The 24,810-nt window shown below is 36.6% G+C and overlaps 1 protein-coding gene across 5 annotated transcripts in view; it reads right to left on the bottom strand.

Moving 5' to 3' along the window:
* RBBP8 (RB binding protein 8, endonuclease) overlaps positions 1-23,732 on the bottom strand; it is a 43,241-nt gene extending 19,509 nt beyond the window's left edge. Inside the window, exons 1-7 of one of the 5 annotated variants that reach the window (XM_042798199.1) lie at positions 18,178-18,196; positions 15,670-15,726; positions 14,854-15,078; positions 9,582-9,624; positions 5,639-5,734; positions 3,572-3,684; positions 1,845-1,920 (exon numbers count right to left, since the gene is read on the bottom strand). In XM_042798199.1, coding sequence (XP_042654133.1) covers positions 1,845-1,920; positions 3,572-3,684; positions 5,639-5,734; positions 9,582-9,624; positions 14,854-14,965 — 440 coding nt within the window. In that variant the 5' untranslated portion in view covers positions 14,966-15,078; positions 15,670-15,726; positions 18,178-18,196. Of the gene's footprint in view, positions 1-1,844; positions 1,921-3,571; positions 3,685-5,638; positions 5,735-9,581; positions 9,625-14,853; positions 15,079-15,669; positions 15,727-16,880; positions 16,987-17,777; positions 18,125-18,177; positions 18,242-23,597 lie in introns of those variants that run through there. The other 4 variants (XM_033001139.2, XM_033001137.2, XM_042798200.1 and 1 more) reach the window with 4 other exon arrangements.
* Positions 23,733-24,810: the final 1,078 nt, after the last annotated feature.

The raw sequence follows: 24,810 nt of genomic DNA on the forward strand, positions 1-24,810 counted from the left end.
AACAAATCAAACAGCAAAATGACATATTCATGCAGTTGCTTTGCAAATTTAAGTTAGCTGTTAAGAGTTTTCTTTAGGTTTACTGGCACATGTGGCCTTGTATGGCAAATTAGCCTACTATAAATATATTTTTCTGTACCTTACTTCTATGCAAACCAAAAGGTAATTTCTACATACCACCACACAAAAAACTCTCGAAGAGTCTGCCATACATACTATACATCATCAGTACGCGATAAATAATTTCTGAATCATGGAAACATTTATCTGAGACCATGCATAATGAAATCCTAATCTGATAAAGGATCGGATAACGCAATTCTTCTAAAATGTCATTGATTTCTCTTTTATAGAGGATTCTTAGATTTTTTGTTTCCTATGACATTAAACTTCAGTAACAAAATACAGAAGATTGTAAAAATCTAATTTCATGTTATGTACCAGAAACAGTCTATTATCTTGCACCTACATTATATTGATCTAAGTTGTCCACTGTAAATAAAGTAACGTGACTATAGTTAACCAAACCAACCAAATGCGGTGGCTATATTACAAACAGCAGGACCATCCTTGTTAATTACTGTTCATCCACTCAACTCTGCACTCATTTAAATGACCACTTAACATGAAAAGCAAATAACTTAGTGTTAACATTAGTCATTCTCAACTTTCCTACAGTTGCTGGAGATCATTACTGGAAGCTAAATTGCAAGACTGGGGGATCAAACTAGTAAGTCTGGATGGATCTGTCTGGTGTCAATTTTTTTCATTTCACCTCCTAACTGCTGTCAAGCTGCACAGGAGAATCATTACTGAGAAACAATTATACACTTGGAAGCATACAGAAATTTGTTACTACTTGGTGTTGAAGTACTCCTAGCGTCATAAAATATGTTACTCTGAGTAAATGAAATGCATCAGGAGGAAATAAAAAGAAAGGATGATGAAGGTACAAAAGATGGGAGACAAACCAAGAAATACAAAGCAACAGGATCCCAGATATTCTGAACTGAATTCCAAAGTTGTTTTGCTCCTCTACCAAAGTTACTTTCTGGCAAAGACAAGAAAAAATTACATGCAGAAAAAGCCTTACGTACCAATTCCGCGCATCCTGTCCCATTCCCCCCATGGACCTAACTCTACTTGTTCACAGATGGGCAAAACTGAGTTTCAGATGATATCAGACCACTGCTGTACAAGAAAGGAATACTACCTCTGCCTTGCACCGTGCACCTTATTTGCATATTAAGAACATTATATGGCACATTCTTGCTGTCATATAAGATTACAATTTGTAGCTCATTATTTTTATGGTCTTCTTTCAAAGTTCACTATGTTTTTGGTGTTTTTGTTTTTTTTTTTTTTTTTTTTCTTTCTTTTTAAAGTTGTAAAATTATCATAAGTTTTATTTTAAACATTTGTTGTAAGATCCTGGAACTTTTTGACTAACTGAGAAAGTACTTTTCTAAAGTCTTAACCTAGGAGGAAAGAATTGGTAAAGAGTCAACAGAAGAATAAAACAATGAGATGTAAGCCTTTGCTATGCACTGTGACCAGAATAATCCTGAACAATCACGAAGTCAAACAGAATTTCTATGATAAATTTATATCTCTCAGTTTAAAAACAAAAAGAGATGGACACAGATAAAAGAAAGCAAAAAAATCTCCACAACACAAAGATGCTAGTTTTATGTTGCTATAGTGGCAGTAGACTATCTTTTCACAATCTATTAAAAGAAGAAACTGAAGTTTTAAAGACTTAAAAGCTCATATTTATATTCCCCAACATTACTACTGAGGAATGGGAGGGGAGCAGGAAATATCCAAAAACCGTCAAAACTTACTCCAACTCCTTCTGTAATTGCTGGAACTGTTCAGTTATCTTTTTATTTTCATCCTGTAAGTTGTTTTTTTCATTCACTATAATTTACAGGAAAAAAAAAAAAAAAAAACAGAGGGGGAAAAAAAAATATCAATGCACACATGTTAACATCATATCATATACCTAATTTTGTCAGGTCCTTTAAGGAAACAGAACCAATTCTAAAACTTAATACCATACACACTCTCTATGGCTTACCAAAATGAATTTTCAAGTTAATCATTAAAAACATTTTAAAATGATGTGTTAGAAAAGGCAAAGGTGTCACAATTACCAGATCATAATATTAGTTCTACACAATCATTACTTTTGTCCATGTACATAGAATTTGGTTTGAGCCACCAAATCAAAGAGCTAATTGGAGAGAATGGGAAAAACCGCTATTTCTTAAAAACCTGTTAAGTATTTTGGAATATAAGAGACTAATCAGAATTTTTTTATTTTACTTTTCTTAATTTCCAATTCATTTGCCTGTAATTCACACAATCTTACTGCACTACCTTCAGCCTTTTTCCACGCTATCTCAAACAAATATAGTGATACCTCCCAACTTTTACTTTCCTGTTCTTATTTTTTTAATGTGTTTTTTACCTCTGGATTATTCTTGACTGACCTTCTTGCTGGTTGCAAGAAACGCATAAATTGTCATATAGATCTCAACCCACAGAAGACTACTGTTCTGTCAGGTAACATTCAAGATGATTTGTATCTAATAGGTCTCACCTTGATTTTTCTGGCTCAGAACTTTGTTAAAGATTGTTTGTACCCTCTTTGTTGTTAATCATTAAACTCAAAGATTCAGAATATTTTTATATAAATATCCAATACTAGAAGTCCTTGAAAAATTGATGTATTTTATATTAGCACAAAACCTAGTGTTTCTATAATTTAATTAAACACCAAAAAGCTACTTCTTGTGTCTGGCATTTCCCATATTTTAAATCTCACTGAATGTCTGCTTGTTCTTGATCAAGCAAGACAATTAAATGATACAAAATAATTAATTAATGGTAAAGATACCATTAACATTTTTAAATCTTGTCTTCTATTATTTAGCACTTTATATAACCAATCTTTCCAAACTCTTTATGAAGAGATTTGTTGTGTCCTGCCTTCATATCACCTAGAACAAAGTTTATTTTTTCCTGTCCCGTATGTACTATTTCCTGAAATCAAAATGAGCTGGCTACAAGCTGCCTGGTATAGAGCAATTCTTTTGTGGCTTCTGAGGGTTATGTGAAGGTTATGGGTTTACTGCAGTTAAACTCCAAGACCAACTACAGGACACAGGCTGGACCCAGGGAACTTCTGTTTGAACTTGCTACTTTGTGATCACCAGTTACTTCTGAAGTCAGGGTTTCCTTAGGAAAGCTGGCAATCAGTCATTCTATGCCTTAGCTGTAGGAATAAACAGAAGCAGCCACATTTTATCTAAATTAGCTATTTTGCACTGTAAGATTTTCGACATCAGTTCACTTTCAATATCAACACTTCAATCTAAGAAGGTGGATCAAATGACTAGTAATTGGTATGTTAAATATTTTCAGACTGTAGAGTTAAGTATCCCCTGACCGAATTTCTTGGACTACTAAACACACTATATATAAATTATATCAAGTTACAGGAATCCATGAAGAACTAGTTTACAAAATTGTATGTTTTGCCTTCAGATTCATGGATAAAACTCACTAAGCTCAGTGATAAGTTTAAGATTCTGCTGCCGGATATTTTCAAACTCTTGCTGCTTCTTTCTCATATGTTCTTCGGTTACAGCACAACGATCACATAATCCAGCTCTTAATCTACAATAAAATTAAGAGAAGAGAGTCCTTCTGTTACAAAAATATTGCCATACATGAAGCAGATATCTACACTTAACAGACCTTCTGAACAATGGAAAACAGAACATTTCTGACAACTGTGCAGAATACCACTAAGTACTGTGGTTTTATATGTTGACACAGGAGTATTTTGAGATTTTTGAACGACCTAATACATGTACTAGCATTTGCATAAATGGCTGTAGGTACTGGATACTTCTAAAACAACATATATTATTTATTAAAAGTGGAGCATGCTACACCTTGCCACTGATAGCCTTTGTGAGATGTCCTACTAAATACTGTCAGATATGAATTACCATTCATTATAAGTAAAGTTCATTCAAGGAAATACAAATAATCAGATAATTTCAGTAAATATAATTACTACTTCATCTAAGAAGAATATATCGCTGTCATTAAGCAAAGTAATCAAATGAGGACAAATAGAATGTTTACTCTGTAACAAGTACCAAGCAAATGCAAAATCCTTTATCTTTATCTAGACACCAATAATTAGAAGTGGATCTGAAAGTCCAAATGAAGCACTGCCTCCACAGTCTCTAATGGTTTAGATCAGCTGTTTAAAGCACATCTGTTATCAGAAAAGGACTTGTTAAAATCACTCCATCTTACTTGACACATTCATTCATGCAGTGAAATGTGTGTTCATCTTACAGGTGATAAATGAATTGTATTTATTTCTGGTACACACCAAAAAGCCAACAGTAATACCAAAGTGAAAACCAGAATCAATTTTGCCTGCTAAATAAGAGACCAATTAGTTAAGAGTTCTGCATTGCTGCTGCTAGGACATGACGTATTAAAAACAAACAAACCAACCACCAAGTTTCCAATTCCACAGTTGAATACCGCAAGTAAAAGCCATCCTGGTTTATGGGTATTTTAACACTGTGGAATTATGGAAAGAGTAAAATACTGAAATACCTCTTCATCCTAGCTTATCTGACTGTGTAATAAACACAGTATTATCATCTTCTTGTATTAAACCACTTTAAATAATCCTTTTGTTTTCCACAATGGGAATACTTCATCTACTAAGGGATTAGAAAGGTTCATCCACTCTGCAAATGTCTCTCTACCTATGTGGTGTGAAAGTTCATTACCTGCATGGTTACAAGTTTATCCCTAATGCCTTTCACAGAGAAACAGAGTTGAAAGCAAAATTTGAGTATCATAGCTCTAAAATTTGAGGTAATAGGAATGTGGGAAAATGATTTACTGTGTAATGATCTCCTACTCCCAGAAAGGTTCTTGGAGTCTATTAGCAGAACATTTAGTATCACTTTCCAAAACAGGGTCATTTTTGAAGATGAAAACATGCATTGTAATTTCATGTCTATTGGTTTTGTTTTTCTATACCAGATTAAACAGGAACAAATGAGGGAAAGGCAAATCAGGTCAAAAGGTGATTAGAATGTCTACGTCCAAAAGAAAGGAAAAGACAGAGCCTGTGATCAAATTTAGATAAAAGAGACAACTGGTAGAAAAGACCCCCTCAAATCTGAAAGATTTCCTAGTGAGTTATTTCATGAGTTTCAAACTATATGATATAGTTTGCCCTTGGGTTTTGTACTTGTATTACATCTCAACTGGTATCAAATTTACCTCTACAAAAATGGATGGAAAAGAATGTGCTTTAAAATGGCTGTCTGCCTCCAAAGCTGACCTACTTAACTTTTATTTATTTTAATTGTAACTAAGCAAGTTAAGCACTTCAAAAATAACAAAATAACAAAAAAAATAATTCAGTACGAAGAATAAAAAATCTACACCTTTCTTTAAAACACACTATTTGGATTGTATTAGAAAATTACTGGTTTACTAAAAAAAAATGATACACCCAACTTTCAAAGTACCCAGAGCCGCTCTGTATGAGCAAAACAAATTCAAAAGCTAAATGACATTACTTCACCTGTCTTCTAAAACTTTGATAGTGTCGTGCAGTGCCTTTTGCTGTTCTCTGAGCTGTTGGTTCTTGGTATAAAACTCCTCAAGTCTCTCGGCATCCCTAAAAATCAAATAGAGGAAAAATTAGTTCTAGCTTTAAATTACAGCTATTTGTTTTTCAACAGTGAATTCTCTCTGCATGTTTCTTTTATATTCTTGAGAAATGTGATTATCATCAGCACAAATATGGAGTTGAAGATAAATGAAGCAAGTGTCTCTGATGAATGGTAATTTAGAAATGTCTGAGTTAGGAAAGGAGCAGCTAGTTTCTAGTTCATATTACAGCTGAGTTTCTGTTCATAAATCTGATTTTTGCTCAGGACAAAAATTAGAGTTGATGACAGTCAAGGCATAAAAGCTAAAAGTATTCACGCAACAATTTCTGGGAACATAAGCTCAGGCACTTCTCTTATTTTAATGTGTTGCGGAGCTGCTGGGAAGCTAATTGGGGGCTTTCACAATCAGTTAATTTTGGCCTTGTCTCAGGGGTGAGTGTATCTTGCAGTGTGGCAAACCACATTAGGTTTGTAAAGCTCTGACAAATTGTTAGATCCACTAGAGGTTTAGTTCTTCAAAAAGCAATTCTCAGGTCTATAGAACATGGATTTACATAATATGAATACAGTGAAGACAACTCTTTTTCAAAACAACTCAGATTATCTTGGAGAAAATACCTTCTCTAAAAGCCAGGACTATTTAATTAACAAATAACATTTCCTCCTAAAAAGAGCTAAGGAAAAGCAGTAACATTCACCTCCCTATTTTAGTTCCTCTTCACTTTTATTATCAGATCACAACATCTCTTTAAGATGCAAACAAGGTATGAGGAACAAGCACAATATTTTCTACAAGGAAATTAACTTTCAGTGAAAGCTAAGCAGCTGAATCTATGTAACATGACAATGGCTACCTTCTGAGAATCCATTCCCAGCTGTCCTTTTTACCATGGAATCCTTTGCATATCCCATGAAAGTAGGTGTTTGTTTTCAGTGTGCCTGAGATGGATTATTTGAGGAAGCCATGAAATTGGCTCACAAAAAGCTGCTAAGCACACACACAACAGGAAATGAAAACATATTTACTAACATGTTGATACAATCCTTTTACACAGGCATACTTTTAAATCAGCACTATCCCTTTAAGATAGGTTAATCAAACACATTTTCATATTGTTGGTATTGGAAAAATAAAAGAAATTAACAATCATGGGTCATACGGTGAATGGGGCAACCTGCAGTTTCTGCACTGTACAATCACAGACATATTTTATTAATTCTGAAATTTAAGTACAGATATTTTATTTTTCTCTACTACCATCCAGACTTAATATTGTCCTTTTCAGCTGTGTATACAACATATAAAACTGTTCCATGCAAACAGCATGAGAGACCATATAACGTGTGCTTTCACTTCGGGAGGACAAAGTGTTAAAGTTCTGTTATCTCCATTCGTTAAACAACTACAGCCAGGCCATGGAAAAACTTGAAGTCTGACAAAAGTAGTCTCTTTTTTTCCGATGTTTATGGCATAAAAAAAAAAAAAAAAAATTTCAGTTTATGCAACTTACGGAAGGCCTAAAATAACAAAATTTTCAATCTTTTCTCAAGCTACATTTAAGTCATTCTATGGCATTATTTGTTAAGAAAAAAAAAAAAAAAAAAAAAGAGACATCAACATACACTAATACTCCATGCCTTCCATCTTTTTTCTCCTATAAAATGTCACATTAATGTCACATTAAGAATATAAAACGACAGAAGGAACTAGGCTTTCTTTTTTAGAATTCCAGTGCACCTGATAAACATGACAGACATTTTTGGCTATGAAGGGACTCTGCATAATGAATGGTCTCTGACCTAGCATTTACAAGTCATTAGTTCCAATGCTGAAGTGGGATACAAAATAAGGCGCTCATTGTCAGCTGATTACCAAGTCTGAAATACTAAACCTCAGGTATTCCAATGCACCAAGGAGAACAAGACCTCCTATGTAAGAGTGCTGTATCTACAATGTGGTAATTGTAGAAAGATTCCAACAAACAATAATTAAACCATTTGGTATGTGTTCAGTCACATCACTGATAATATTCATCATCTCGAAAATTAACTGATCAATTTAAGATTTCAGAATGTGGAAGGAACTCATGATACACCAGGTTAAATTAACAATAACAGCAAGAGATCATTTCATCCTTTCAGATTAAAAGTGAAATAACTACTTCATTTGTGAATTAAACATAAGAAATAATAAGGTGTCAAATTGTTGTTTGTTTGTTTTGTTTTGTTTTTTCCCCCAAGAAAGTAGGTGTAGCCTTTAAGTATAAAACATAGCACCAAATATTTGCTAACTGAAAGCCATCTAAGAACCTAATATAAATTAATCTACTAAAATATATATTCCTTGTCATACTGCAATATCAATCTTAACGTTCAGAAAGCATATCTTTAATATGTAAACAACACATATGCTGTTTGGACTTTAATGAAAGATCTGACAACTCTCCATGATACACCCTGATCTCAAAATCTTGATAGAGTTCATATGAATTCATATTTCCAATTGACTAAAAGTTCACCAGCAGATCAAATAAGCAACTGGACTCTATCGCCACTTTTTTTTCTTAATAATTTGTAAAGTCTTTTTTTTCTCAATAATTTGTAAACTCTTACGCACAATTAAACAGCAGCTGCAAATAGTATACACTAGTGATGGAGACTGAACAAGAAGCCATATAAAAGCTGACAATTCTTGACCCTGAGGAGCAAGTACGTATGTGGGGGAACAGGGGGCTAGCTACATATTTTCTGCTTATACAATTTGAAAAATGTTAACTACAAAAGAGACAACTAAAAATCGTAATAGATATTAATGAGGAAGAAAACTGACTAGATGACAACAGAAACATTAATTATGAAAAAGTGCAAACTATGCTTGAGAGCACTGTGGCTACACTTTAAAACTCAGATTGTATATCTTTGACTTCAGATGGCAATGCTGGGAATGCAAATATGGAGTATTTTTGATAATTTTAAGAAGAGTTTAATTTCTTTAACATATATATTTTATTGTTTTCCAGAGTGGAAAAAGATCAAGTAGCTTATTTTTATTCCTCCTACACAGCACTTCATAAAGTGCAACTCATAATACAGGTCATATGTAGTATTAACATAGTATTAATATAATTAAACCAGAAGTAAAAATTTAAATAAAGAATCACATTAGCATATCTCTTATCACTTAATTAAATATGGCTTTCAGAGGAAAAATAATACCTGGTTTAATGCTGTAAATATATATATTGTGATTCTACTGTACATGTAAATCTTGTAATTCAGATTTTTTTTCCCCAAATTGCTTCAAATGAACAGAACTAAAAATTAGTAGCAAATAACAACTGCAAAAGTAGTTACATATGTCTTAAAATGTAAGAATTGAGTGAAAATTAGCAAGGTTATTACCAGAATCTTTACTGAATGACTGAAAGCTGAGTTAAGAAACAACACCTGATACTAAAGGTAAACATGTAGAAAAAAAAAAGTTAGAAAAAAAAAAGTTGGCATGTTGTCACTCACTTACTCTACAGATTTGACCTCAATTTTAAAATGTCTCCCTAATTATCTTTTGTATTAGAAATGTCAACATCTTGATAGGCATCCTAGAAATACTATATATAAAAAAAGCCTTAGAAGTCATTTGTTCAAGGAAGGCAAACCCTGTGTTCAGGTTACACAACCTATAAAGAATTACATACATCTTTAGATGACTTTAGCTGAATTAAAGTGAGCAGACTTTTATACATGTCTGAAGGAAGAATCCATGAAATTTCAACTGATCTTACAAGAATTATAGCTAGTTAATGGTACTCAGACTCTCCTTTATTAAATTAGATCATTAGGATGAGTACTTACAAGCATCTTTCCTTTTTCAACTTAGATATTTTCAGCTGTAAGCCTGAAAAGTGGAAAGAAGAATACATGTTATAGAATTCCGATTCAAAAAAATGAGTGAAACAAACTCTCCTTTTGCCAATGACATCTGCAAAAGAGAGAAAAAATGTCACTAATTTGGAGAGAAAATGGTTCATTCTGGACTTCAAGTATGTTCTACATGATCTTGGAAACAAATATAGCTATTATCATCTCTAGGAAGTAGGGATTTTAAACACGCAGATTCCCACTTAAGCAGGTATAAAAACACCTTTGTAAGAAAAAAACAAAAAACAAAACACCAAACCACACATGAATACCAAGCACTGTCAATATATTTTCATTGACTATGCCAAAATAAGTAGCATAAAATATTTTGTGTATGCATAAACACATAATACTACACTTGAAATGTAGCATCCAAGCACTGAACTGAAAAATGTATTACAATGTATATGCATAAAGGAAACATTAAAAATACATGATTCAAATCTTTAAAGCACAAAGATAACATACTCTATTGGAAGTATGCTACCAGACTGTCTCAGACAAAGCTTCTTTGGAGTATCTTAAGGCGAACTGAGGAATATTTTATCTGTGGCCCTTCTCCCACTAAGGCCCACACTCTCCCAAATGTATGTTCTGTGCAGAAGTAAAAGCATTTGCAAATACAACTGATGCTCTTGGCAGGAGTGGCCAGCTGACAGCCCAGGGGCCAGACAGCAGTCCAGCCAACCTGCCTGCAGGGTTTTGAGTGCATGTGTATGTGCACAGGGGCAGGAAGATAAAGGTGCTTTAAGTATGGCACAGCTTAACAAGAGAGATGCAGTGCTATGGAAATTCATGTGCTACCACAAACACACAAGTTGGCCATTCCTATTATAAATAAATGGTCAGAAATAATCAGACTCCAACAGTATAACATTTTTTAAATACAAATCCAATAGAAATTTTTGTACAACATCAGAAAGTAACATAATTATTTCCTAGCACCATATTTTCTTCAAACTATGAAGAGTTGTGAGAAACTTCAGGTTGAACATAAGGTGTCTTGCGAGCTTTCTTGCAGAAGCATTAGTCATTTAGGGTAACGGGATAAATTTAATGAAACCAGAACACTTTTAAGAAAACTTCTGACAATTTTGAATCCAAACCAAATCACATACCAGATACTACATCTTACTATAGAAAATGTAGGTTAAAGGCAGCTAATAGACTTCTTTTTTCTCTCCCTTACCACACTCAACTAGGAACAACTCCAAGGGGAAAACTACTTGCTTGAGAAGGTTCACTCTTCAGGACAATTGCACTGTAAGTCAGGCCAGCCAGAGCCTCGGGGAACCCATGCCACAGATTGCTACAAGATGCCATGAGACAATGAGATAAAAATGCATATAGACTTTTTAAAAAGAAAATGTTCTTAGGAAATATAGCAAGATTGTTTTTATCTCTAAGTGATTAACACCTGTGAGATGTTATGTTCTATCATGCAGATCAGCATAGAAAGAGGGTTTATTTTTCTTAAGTAGTTGCTATTCATCAAGTCAATTAGGCATCTGCAATTAGAACCCCTATAAAGTGTGCTTTAATGCTGCTCCACGCCCATCGGAAGGAATGAAGCTGCACAACAATGCACCTCCTGTATGAACAGGTAGTCTGTTCAGCAAGTATTTAGGATTGTAACATCGGCAACCTGAGCCACAAATTGAAGAGGCAGTGCTCAAAAGGCCCAGTACTGTGCTACAGGTAACACTATCTCCCCTCTCACCTGAATTCAGGAGGAACCAAACTAGTTACTTAAAGGTTGCATTTTTAATTCATTCGAATGACTGCAATGAGAAGGCAGGAAACCAGTTTGTTACATTTATCCAAGAGCATTGAATTACTACATCAGGTGTAATCTCTCCCTTTTACTTTTACAGAGCACTGGGAAATTTAAAGCATACTGATTTAAAGAGCTTTGCTTTTTCAGATTTCCTTATTTAACACCCTAGTGAGCATGTACATTTATGTGAAACTACACTAGGTACATTCCTGACTGAATTTCAGCTTTCACACAGTATTTCTATGTAATAGACAAGCTGCAGACTATATAAATCTACACTACCTTAGGCTCATAACTGCTTTAGTAAATGACACACTGTCCCCATTAAAGTGATGGAGACTTTCTTTAAACTATCATTAGGCAGATTAATTAAATGCACAACATTATTTTATTAACCTTGAAACTTGATTAGACTATGTACCTGTAATATTTCAACTAATGGCTATGACAACTTCTGATGAATTTTCAAATGCATTAAATGCACTTTCTTAAACCTGACAGTGCCCAGAAAGACTGTAGAATCTTTATTACTGAAGTCTTCTCAGAAAGGGTTGGACAAGCTTCTGTCAGCAATGACACAGACATAATCCCACCTTAAGGGTATAGAGATGGACTAGATGACCTTCTAAGATCCCTTCCAGTCCCATTTTCTATAATTATTTACTTTTGAGGAGCTTCCAGCCATTTCCTTTCCTACAGCAATCTATCAATGAGATTGCTTTCCTCATAATTTTCTCTGCATCTGTGACTACAGTTTTTTCTCTATTGATAGCTTCTGCTTTTCAGAGGTAAGGAATAATTGGAAAAAAAACCTAGGCTATTTCTTGTACACAAAACTCTCCTCACATTTCTATGCTGAAATATGCTTCTTTTTAGTATAGAGCTTTAGACTTGAATTCATCCTCAGGAACCATGTTGATAAAACCCTCACACAGCAAGTATCCATATAATTATTTTGAGCTAGATGCAAGTATTAACACCTGCAGAAATTAGTCACGTTATAAACAGTATTATTAAGTTCCTTTCTAATTTGAGACCACTACGCAAGTATCCCACACATTCTACAGGTAGGAAATAAATGTAAATATAGTCTTAATGAGCATTATTCTGAGTCGCTGAACACTTCTGAAATCCATGAAAAGTCAACTGACATTGACCATGCCCAACACTTTTGGAAACTGGGTTGTAGGAGTCCTACCCATTGCCACATAATTAATTTGATAGAAAATTATAGGTATTTTGTCTGAATAGGGCCAAAATTTTGAATTTTTTGCAAGTGATCAGTTTATAAGAAGCTGGGTTTGGTTAGCTAACATGGTGGGAAAATACACCCTTTACAATACAGTAATATAAAAATGTAACAAAATCCATTTCTAGTCTATATTCTGTAGATATATAAATATTGTAACTTGTAAAATATGCCTGACCATTTTAAGATTATCTATCATAAATCCTACTTTTCATGGATTTGTAATAAATAATAAGAATTCCACCATTACAGTGTTTAGTACATTGTGCACTGTACATGCAAAAAGCTTTTTCTCCAACTACTAACTTTCCCTTAATCCACCTTCCTCCATGTTTAAAACAATTTTTTGCTGACATTTAGATTGGAAACTCATGAGTCAATTTTAATTCTTATTTATAGACTTCAGAAACAAGCAAAGTCCAGGCAAGCCTGTGTTTGATGTTTCTAAAATATCTTCCAGTACCATTTTCTATAAGAGGATCCCCACCTTTTGAAAAAATTAACTATCCTTCAGGCATGTCTTTGATGTTATCATGGAAGACCTAATTTTACCTAACACAGTGCGGGACATACTGACAAAGGGCTAGGCATGAAAAAGACTGCCTAGTGGCAAAATTATCTGGCCACACCCAGCATGCATTCTAAAGAGTATCTTCACTTGCATAAAGAAAATCAAAACTTTAAAATCACGTGCTACACATCCCAAGAAACTAGAGAAGGGGTCACTTAACATTACGCTATACATTAGAGCTTTTTGTTTGTTCAGTTTTTGTTGTTCAGACATGCCATGGATTGCCAGATCCCATTCTGTCAGTACTTCCACATTTATCTGCAGTTGACATCACACCCACTCTGAAAAGAACTATCAAGAACTTAAAAAAGAAAAAAAAAAAAAAGTAATCAAAAAATAAGTAAGATTTTGTTGTGTTTTGGGTCAAAATATAAAATTATACTTCACATGGTTACACATACTTTTTTTAATCTAACAAAATACTATCTAGTACATCATTCCTTTCGGTTGCCAAACTAATAGAAGTTTTTTTGTTTGGTGTTTTTTTTTTTTTTTAAATTATTAAAACAAAGTGTCAAGGCCCAGTGTTGCAAATTGTTGAGTCAAGACTTTCAGTGGGAGGTATGAAACATCTACACATAAAACAATCTTCCAAAGTTTTTGACATTAAGAAGTGATAACTGGACCTAAAGGTACAGCCTGGAACTGTTTCAAGGCTGGTGGAAACTACCAAGGCCACTGGAATGGTTCGACTACAAAGATCCACTTGTATGACTAAATCTCTTAATTGACAAAAACTCACCCATTTTTATTCCAGCCTAATATAAATACTGTTTCATGCATAAGGATATGCTTTTTGGAAGATCCAGCCAAATACTGTTCTAATTCCATCCAAAAGAATGGATGGTGTGATTTAAGATTATCAGAACAAAATGTTAACTTCTTATGAAGTATTTTTAGCAAAATATTTTATGAATACTACTTATAAAACAATACTATAATAAGAATATAAATATATGGTACAATAATTCTTCTTTATTTTGAGTGTTATTAATTTCCTGCACTACTGAAGAAAGAACATATGCTAACAGCCAATCCATAGTAAAATTTATATCACAAGTCACAAAATATAATTTAAGAATAAGCAACTCCATTATAAATTTTGTTGAGAACACTTAGAACACTAAATACTCCAGGAATACTTTTCACTTCAGTAGTATTAATCTGCAGTGGTATTTTGCAGAAGTTAGAGGAAATAAACAATGCAAATTATTTTAATGTATCTAAAGTGACTAAAACCAAAGGCAAAAGAAAAAGGCAAAAAATTCTCCTGAATAACTTGATTTGGAAACTTTGAATCATAATCCATTAAATGTAAGGTAACATTTAAATATTTCCTAAGCAAACACAGATCCCATTTAACATTGTGTTACTTTTTCTTCACTGACCTAGCAAACCATTTATACTTGATAGTTTAAATCTAATCCTGTTAAGCCAAGCTTAGGTGGTCAACCTGTAAGGATCATTCGTAATCATCCACTCCAACCTCCTACATAACACAAGACATCAAAAATCCATTTAGTTCCATGCAGACGGTGTGGTACTTTGGTTCAAAGTTTTCCTGTGGTAACAGCCTGCCTTCTGGGAACTCAAACTTTTAACAATTTACCTTGTACTTCTTTATCATGACATTCTTTCAGTTTGGACCACAATTCCTTGAAGAAATCTCCTGTAGGTTCTGCAGAACTAGGGCTCCCACAGCTTCCTCCAGAGGCATTCATCTTACTTTTTTCTGCTCCCAACTTCTTTGACTTATTTGCAGAACTGGCTCACTCTCACACTTTGAGTCTTAAATTACATAGTTATGAAGCTGTTTCTGAAGACAGGTGTATGCCTGTAATGACAGATCGACAACACTTAGATTTGCATTTATCAGAGTATAACTCGCAGCCATGGATGAAATACAAAGCTTACTGCCTATCCTCATCCAGTTGTATTTATATACTGACAGTCACCCTGAAAGTGTGGAAGATGTTAAGTATTTTGCTACAAGTAATTATAAACTAACAGAAGTTTTTTCCTCCCCTTAAACAGCTATCAACTTAAAATTAGATTAAGATGCTTAAGAGTCTTTATTCTCTTCCTATGTAAAGCTACAGTTAAACAGAACTCCTGTTTTCCAAAAGTAAACCATGCTTCCAAAGACTGGCTGTCAGCAAAAACATTTGTCAAATGTTTTCAGAGATGTATTTGTGTATATACATCCTTTACATAAACATGGATGACACCCTTCTGCAAAGAAAAACTCACATTCCCTTGAAGTCTTCGTGACTCTACACTGAAATGATTCCCACTCCCTGATGAAAAGGAAATAGGAGACTCATCTCAAAATTTATGAACCCCCAAAACATTAGTATTTGAGAAGAACTATCCGACAGCTCTGTCTTAAAAGCCAGACTGCCTACACAACTTAGAAAAATCTTACCCATAATTCTTACTTCTTTTGAAGGGTTTCTTAGCACAGATGATGCCCTCAGGTAAGCTACAAGGGAAACATGGTACTCAGATCTGGGTCTGATCCAAAGTTAGATTCAATTCTATTGGCACTGGGTGTCTAATGTTGAAATACGTCATCTCTCTGTCCTTCAGTTCCTTGTGTGTGAAAATGGACATTCTAAGATTTCCCCATTTTGATGTGGTCAATTTTAAACAAACACTTTCGAACAGGGACTGTGTTGTCACCAGGTAGACACAGTGATCTCTATTACTCTGTAATATAAATAACAATAAGGGAAAAAACCCCAAACCTAAGGTATTTTGTACTATCTCTAAAGTAGCAGCTTGAGCAAGCAAACCACAATGCCCATATAGACAAATAAAAGGAGTAATTGGCTTTCAAATTTTTGAGGCACAAGTTATAGTTGTAGTTCGCATGACACAAGGTCTACAATTAGTCAAGAAGCTGCATTTCCTATCTTGAGAGCCTTTGAGCAACTCAGAGTACCTGAATGTGCTTACTGGTTTAGCTGGTCCCCTAGATTCACCACGATAAAAATGTTCAGTCCGGTGGTCAGTGACCTAGTGCAAGGCCTGGAGGCCTTAATTTTGGTCTCCTTTCTCATATCTCCATGCAGTCTTAAGCAAGTCACTTTTCTTTCAGTCTGGTTGTCTTTAAAATGGAATTAAAATAATTGAATGAATGGAACAAAGCATTATTCTCAACAACATAGGAACACTTGAACTGTATGTTTTCTATAGTATAAGGATACTTAAATGGTACAGTAATGGAGCTGACAGAACACTCAGTAATCATTAAGTAGCTCCACATTTGCTTTAACATACTCTGTCCATAGAGAATTCAGTGACATTTTCAGTACCTGGTTTCAAGTTAGCAAATGTTCTTATACTAAGAGAAGTCCTTAACAGAAAATAAAATTACCTCTTCAAATTAGCAATGCCTATAATTCTTCAGTGGAACAGTAATCTGCTTGCATCTTTGCAGCTGAAATGCTCCACTTTGTGTGCAGTCACATTAATACATCTTACAATGCTTCTTTTTGAAAGTGACTGCCTAGTGACATTAGGAATGTCTTTTAAAATCATATTTTTCTACCTTAACCAACAGATAACTCATAAACCATATTTTTCTCTGTGAAGTGCTAGGGCAGTGAAATCAACAAACTTGCTCTCACTTACTGTTTTAGATGTATGTTAGATGAATCGTTTTCAGGAAAAGGGCATCTGACTCTAGAATTGGTAAAGGCTGTCCCTAGTGGTTTTGTTTTGTTTTCCCCAAATATGACTATAAGAAAAAAAAAATGCACAAAACTTGCTCAGAGCTTCTGTAAATGGTTAGTACATCAACTGAGTACAAACAGGGGGAAAAAAATAGCAATGTGTTTTCCCAAGCTTCACCTGCTTCAAAACCTCCAAATCATACATTGCTTCCTACAGGTGTTCAACCTGTCTTCAAATAGAGGGCCCCCAATGAGTGTTCAGGGAGAGCCTTTGAAAGGTCTGGGCAGTTGCACAGGTGTAAAAGGCGTTCAGTGATGTCAGCTTCTTTGCTTACTCTCTAGTCCTAAGAAAGGGGTTTACAGTCCTTAAGGGAAAAAAAACACCTGAGCTGGATGTACAGACACTTGCTGGCAAGGAGAGAACTGGAAGCTACCTGAGGGGGAAAAGGAAGCACAATGCCAGCCCCTCTCCTGAAAGTCCTCAGACAAAGCTTTGCTCCTATCCTCCTGACTAACCTTTTCACAGATGAACCTCGGCATTTGTATTTCCCTCTTTCAACCAACTCCCTCCAGCACCGTCAAGTTTTGCAGTTTCTTGAACGACAACACCACTGGCAGTTAGTACCGATAAAGCACTGAAGCTGCTTATCTGTATTTATACTTGGCCGACAGGAACACATTGCCTCTCTGTGATTCTGGAGAGCACAAAGCTTCCTGACCCCCGACCCCCACCAAAAAGCCAGACCACCAACTGATCCTACAAAATCAACTATCTTGTACTTCCCAGCGGTGATTTTTATGTTTCCCCCCCCCCCCCTCCCTTTCACTTTGCACAAACACTATACAGCAAACTCACTCGTAAGAGACGCCGGGGTGCTCTGAGAAATCCTGCCATGACCTCAGAGCTTGCCTGGCGGGAGCAAGCTCCCGCGCCTCAGCCGCCCCTTTCCTGCCAGGCTTATGTCACGCCCAGGGGTCCGAACGACAAAGGAGGGGTCGGGCATGTCCCACACGTCCCTTCTGCCCAGAGCCAGAGAGGCCGGCCAAAGCCTCCGAAACGGAGAGCCTTCCGCCGGGAGCCAGTGTTTACAACGTGCCCCGACGGGAACCCAACGGGACTGGGGGCCGTGGGGAAGCGGGGCGGGGGGAGGGTGAAAGCGGCGGAAGGCCCGGCCGGCGGCGCAGAGCCCGGGAGCGGAGCGGCACGCGCGCGGCCGCTGCCAGGCGGCGGCGGTGCGGGGCGCGCGCGCCGTTACCTGGTTGGCTCCCGGCGGCTCCGCGCGAAACGGCGGGAAAAGACAAAGCCGGGCCCGAACACCTCTCCTGCCGGGGGGGGGCGGGGTCCGGGGAGTTCTCGCGAGGCTTCCGCGCCGCTTTCGCGAGAGCTGAGAGCTGAGGGTCTGCCGCCGCGGGGACTGCCCGCCCGCCCGCGCGCGCGGCCGTGGGCAGCGATGGGCCCCGCCAGTTCACGCACCCGCCGCGGCAGACAGGCGATGTCCCAGCCTGCTCCTCCTCAGCCTGTGTCTGGCCAGGAGAAAGCCAAGGCGATCAGCCAGGCTTTGGCAGGTGCCGCGGTTAAGCTTGGCAGCCGGCACAAAACATTATGGAAAAGCAACGGGGTGTGTGAAGGCCTGCATTAAAACAAATGCTGCCCATACAAGGGGAGCCTACCTGAAAGAATTTCCTGCTGATTTAGATGTGAAGAGGATCTTCGGGATGTACTACTGTGGCAGAAGGGGCCTTGCTAGTATTCAGGCTATGCGGCCAAAATCTATCTTTTCCAGAGGATTTGTAGTCTGCTGACTGCTGGGGTTTACACACAGATGTATTGGCAATGCTTCCTCTCTCCCTGCCCTCTAGATTGTAACAGATTTCCATGCATTTGTCATTTTAGCATAGAGCAGAACAATTTAGAGCATATTTTAATATGTGAGTATGAAAACGGACAGGCTTGTATAATTAGTATGGCATAAGCTGCAATTTTGTGTCACGAGATTTTTACCAATGTTTTTTGCCCAAATTGCAGGACAATGTTCTGTCATTCAGTGAGACTGACCCTACTGTCTGCCATGAGATAAACCCTTTATTTTTAGTTAGTTCTCCTTAATAATGAAATAGAAACAAAACGGCTTTTTGCTATTACTATTCTGCCTTCGCACGATTCCACTGGACCATTTTGGTATGTATAGGAGCACTTGCAGAGACAACTTAGTGGCATGATTAGAAGACACAATGGGGTTCAGTTTGCAAGGGCCACTGCTGCAAACATACTTTTTAGATTATTAACAGCAGTATGAAAAAAGTTAGGTATTCAGATATTTAATAATTGTTAGTACCTGTTCCATTTTCGTCTTGTTATATTATTCAGATCTCCAGAAAGTATCAGAAATATGAAGCTAGAGCATAAATAAAATTGGATCTGAAATGGCATTTCAACGTTCCTGAAGTATTTTGAAATACTGTTAGACAGGAGTCCAAGCTGACCTGTGGTTAAGCAGGCTTTAAATCAGTTGTTCGCCTTTTTAAAATGCTCTTGGTTTCCCATCAAATATGTACCTCAAATTCTGAAATATTTTGAAAAATCCTGTAGTTAAATTTTCTGCTCACTCCCCACCGTTGTTTAACCACTTGGTTCTCAACTAAAGTAAATCCAGTGTTCAGTAGCTCAGCAGAAAATGACTTACATTGTAAGTTTGATCCATTATCATATCAATACACATATGGTAGAACTAAAATTAGCTACATCTTATGGAAGAAACAGTTGTGATAGACACTCCAGTCTTCTTAAATAATGCTTGTTGGCAGCTTTTTATTCCACTTTTGAAACTTCTATAATCTAAAAGTTTGTGATGTAGGAAAGTAATAATTTCCTCAGTTAAGAGAAACAGATGTCTTAAATATATACACAGATCTGATAAGTAACAATAAAATAGCCCTCTTGCCGATTTTTCAGGTATATTACCATAAATTGGACCTGTCTTTTTATTTCTAGGAAGCACTCTGGAAAATAATTATGTCACCTATTTTATATTCCAGTAAACTATGTGAGCCGTTTATTCTCATATTCTTTCGTATTGATCTTTACAGCAAGATAAATCCATTGACTTCTACAGTGTTGTTCTTATCTACTCAGCAATAAGTGGTAACAGATTAAGACCAGCAGCTGAACTTTACTTTTATTTCCCTCCTAGATTTATTTTATTTTATGTATTCCACAATCACATACTTGGCCACCAGTTACTGAATAGATCTGTGTGGCTCATTAAACATACTAGAAAACTACTGAAGAGTCTGATATTCCACATCCACTTTTATTGGATGCCTTAAGCTCACTAGTCTAACTGGAACTGCATCTCATTCATCTCATAAGAGTAAACACACACACCTAGACAATAAAAGTGTGGGAAAAATGCTTTACCATTGTTGCACTTGAACAGATACAAAACTTTCTATGGTATCATGACTCATGTCCAGATTTCAAAATAACCCTTAATATGGCACATTAAACTAGGTGACAGAATGCTTATCCATGAGCAACTCTGCAAAAAGGGATTCTAATTTAATCCTAGCGCATTTTAGACCTGGCTGGTCTGAAATGCTTAATCTTACTAATAGTATGTGAAGCTGTTGATTTTTAATTACACTTTAGTGGTAATGCCTTCCTTCTTGATGACTGGACTATTTACCAACAAATCAACTAGTGACTGGATTTCTATTATAGGAGTACTGCAATGTTGCAGCACAGATAACATAAAAAGTAGCCTTTAATTCACACCTCCCCACTCCCCTCTTTTTGTGGGGTTGTACAGAGGCTTCATCAGTGTTTCTAAACACTCAGGTAGCAGAAGGTGACCTAGCTCACTCTGTATGCATACAGAATGGCCTTAAAAGAGATTAGCAGGAAGCCTACTTTTTTTTTGCTTCTATTACCTTAAATTTAGATGTAAAGATTAAAACCAGCTTTGAATTATACTGGAGAACTCCAGTTTAAATATTTTAATTGCTTTAAACACAATGGTAAATATATCACTCTTTTCCTGTATATATAAATATATATATACACACACATATATATATGTAATAGTGAAGTCCTTATTTATTGACATGAGATTTAGAAGATTGCACATGTACATACACAGCCAGTGTGCTCACAACCTCCTTGACTTGCGGATCTGCACTGACGGATAAATATATTGCTTAACCCTCTAGTCACGTTCATTTAACGAAGTGTATGTTGCAGTTGCCAATAAGGACATCAAAGGAGCCCAACTTCAGTTGCAGCAAATAAGAGCGTGTGGCACAGTTCATCTGCTACCTAAACGGGATTTGAACTGGGAGTGTAGGAACTGGCAGTCCTCTGAATGGTATGATTTCTTACAGCTGGGAGGTTGCACAGAGCACACCACTGCTGTCTGGCACAGGTAGTTACTTTCTCTGGAAAAATAGGGAGGAGCCACTCCATCACCCCCACTAGTTGAATTTGATTCTTCTCAAGCTGCTTGCGTAGCCACTTTTGAAATCGAGCCAAGATCAAATTCCCTGATGCCAGTAACATTGTTCACTTCAAGAAACCCTCTTCTTTGAAGTGCTTTCACTGCTCCTCATCTGTAGTCAGAAACAGACAGGATTTATTCAACTGAAACTCTCAGGTCTTTTAGAGAGCCTTGATGGAGGGAAAAAAAAAAGAAAAAAAGCAACCTGAGGGATGCTGTTGCAGGACCCCACGGAAGTGTTCCTGGTCCTCAGACTCTAAGCCACAGCACCCATGCTGCATGCAGAAATGTTTTGCTCCTACTGATGTTTCTCATCTTAACATGAATAGCCTGAGTAGTTATGCATATTTATCTCAGCCTCAGGAAGCTGTTTCAGGCTTGGAAGGCTGAAGTAAAAGTTTACAGGTCTGTGAACAAAATCGTGCCACCTACCTTTTACTGTAGTGAATTACAAGAATTCGAGACAGGAAAACAAGCAAAAGATAAACAACATATGGGAAATAATATTTTACTTACCTTGGAGGAGAAAAATCCCCAAACAATGGCCCTTGCCCTTAGTGCCCCCTAAAAAAAAAGCAGCTGAGGAAATCCCAAATAGAACACATAAACTGTAGAGAGAGAGGATGTCAAGTAGTATTTTGAAAAAACTGATTTATTTGGTTTGAATTTTAAAAATGTGCTGTGTTAAAATCTGGTAGCTTTAGAAATCAAAGCTTTCTTCTAGCATTTTGTAGGCTCTACAGAGTCCCTGTGCAAATCATGCAGTTTAGCCAGCTATAGTTTTTTCTTTTGAAAACGGTTTATTCCTTACCAAGTTTTGCTTCCATATTTGTTAGCAAAATCAAGAGAGATGATAAAAATGAAATGTTTTTTCCTGATTAATATCATTAGCTTCTATGAGAGTACAAAACTTTCCCTATGTTATTTTCTGTTTTCCCACACTTTGAAGAAAAACTTTCACACACAGATACAGTGTTTCTAATGAGAAGGTCATTTCAATCTGCTATTTATTGAGTTTTTGAGCTGCTCAGGAGGCCTGTTTATTGGCACTCTACAAATGAGTAATAATGTTAATTTTTGCATCAAGCTGGAAATAGCTGGCAGTAAACACCTCCATAATTGAAGCTTCCGTTGTGTGACTACCATAAAGTCTTACATAATCCTGTATAGATATTTTTGTATCGCATGGTTTATGTCCACTGGGGACTCTGATTTATTTTTTTTTTTTACATCATGAAAGAGAATGGTAATTGTTTCACTTAGACAAAAATAAGATTTCCAGGGAGATGGAGGTAGCTATGTGAGGCTTTTCAAAAATGTAGTTACACAGATGGCGAGGAGATTCACATTTACTTAAGTTAAAGAGTTATTTTGTCCTAACAGGCATGACAAAACCTGTCTTCATTCCTTTCTATTCAGCTCAGCAAGTACTTCTGTGCTCCAGTAGTTAATCAGTTACCAGATTCCACAGCTTTTGTTTTCACACTGTTTAATTTTTCTTATTTGACACACAACCTGTGAATGGATTCAGTTGCAGATACAGGTATAACTTTCAGGGCTGCCTACTCTTTGTGATTCAGACTGGTTTTGGTACCATTGCCACCACCGTTACTCATTCTAAACAGGTACATTTCTAATAAGTACATAGAAAGAAAGCAATAAGAATGACAAGTACATTTCCTATCTTACCGTGAAGCCAATTCTGAATATATAAATCTAGGTATAATTAACTCACTCCATAAAATTGAACAATTAAAAAAGTTAGTCTGGCAAGAATTAGTAACCACACATCTTACTGTAATGGCACTATGCCTTGTCGCTATAGTGCTGTTATGAGACAGGGATTATAAAAACACTATATAAAGGAGAAGACCAATAGGCAATACTTAAGTCATCTGCTCAAAATACTAAGTCATTGGCAGTGGAGTTTGTCTCTCACTCCTGTGCTTAGTTCATTGAACTGTCTCTCCAGTAAATACTCTTGCAGACAGAGCAGATGATGTTGAGCTGCACACAGAAGGGTCAAAAAGCTGCACTCACAAAAATCCTGTCAACAAGCGCCACAGAGACTGGCAGTACTCAGACACATTAAGGAGATAGCCATTATACCACTTCAAGCATAAGAGAAATTTTTGCTTAAGGTTATCTTAAATTAATTTTAAAGAAAGACTTTCAAAACTCACCCTTCTGTTTGAATTGTGAAAAGTTCTGTTCTTGATCGGGGTGATAAATATTTACTATTGACTTCCCCTCCAGCTATAAACCTCAAGTGTAAGTAAGAGGAGGAAGCCACTGTGGACCACACTAGAGAATGCCGAGAGGAGATCTGCTGCACCTAAGATATATACAATGTGCAATGGATAACCTAATATGCCTTTCATTTAACTGGCTGGGCAGGTTTCTGCATTCTGGAGAGCATGGAATCATACCAGAATTTGTTGGCATAACAGGCCTGTCAGACCGGTTCTCGGGGCGCCCAGGAACCTGCCCAACCAGTCTGCATCAAAGGCCAGCCCAACATGCTGCAGCTCAGCTCGGCTTGGGGAGGCTTCATACACTGTGAATTATTCACGCCTCTGTCAACTCCCAACATACTACTCAGAGAGAATGATGTAGCCTCCAGCAAAATAATTTACTGAGGGGTGGGGGAATGATACATCCTTGTTAAGTGTAGCAAGATCTTATTGTTATAAATTTTCTTTCATTTTATATGCAGATGCACTGGGCTAGAGGTCTTGCCCAGCATAAGTGCAAGGAGAAACAGGAAAGAAAATTCATTTTTTTTATTTTTTTTTTTAATAACACTAACTGCACAGACCTATTATAATCAAATAACATAAAATCTTTAGTATGACCAGCTGAAAAAAAAACACCCCAGATTATGTTCTAATTCAGATTTAATTTCCAGTCCTGCTCTAAGTGTTTAAGTATACCTACCGTATGTATAGGATTCAGCATTTCTTTCTTACATGTGGGAGACAGGGCACTGGGAGCTTGCACATGGAATATCCACCTTGTGACTTTGGTGGAGCCCTAGGTCAGTGCAAGCTCACCCTGAACTACTGCACAGGATATTTCAAGGTGAAACAGGCCAGAGAACATAGAGTGTATGGGACATGCTTCCATAACCATGAGGAACTACTTGTGAGGAAACACCCTGCTTCTCTGAAGGATCAGCAGCTGCCCTGTTACAATAGCACATGAGCTGCAGCAGCGGCTGGGGCTGCGCTGCTTCTTGTTCATGGCTGGGGGGCAAGAATACTTGCACATCAGTCCTGCATATAGCATACTTATTCAAGCTGTAGGTAGAGATCAAGATATGCCCCGACAGAAACCTGCATCTGTGTAAACTTATTACTTTTTTGTTTTTTTTGGTTTTTTTTTTCAAATACAAAT

This window comes from Tyto alba, unplaced genomic scaffold (assembly GCF_018691265.1).
Source record: "Tyto alba isolate M040663 unplaced genomic scaffold, T.alba_DEE_v4.0 Super-Scaffold_27, whole genome shotgun sequence".
NCBI classification, from domain to species: domain Eukaryota; kingdom Metazoa; phylum Chordata; class Aves; order Strigiformes; family Tytonidae; genus Tyto; species Tyto alba.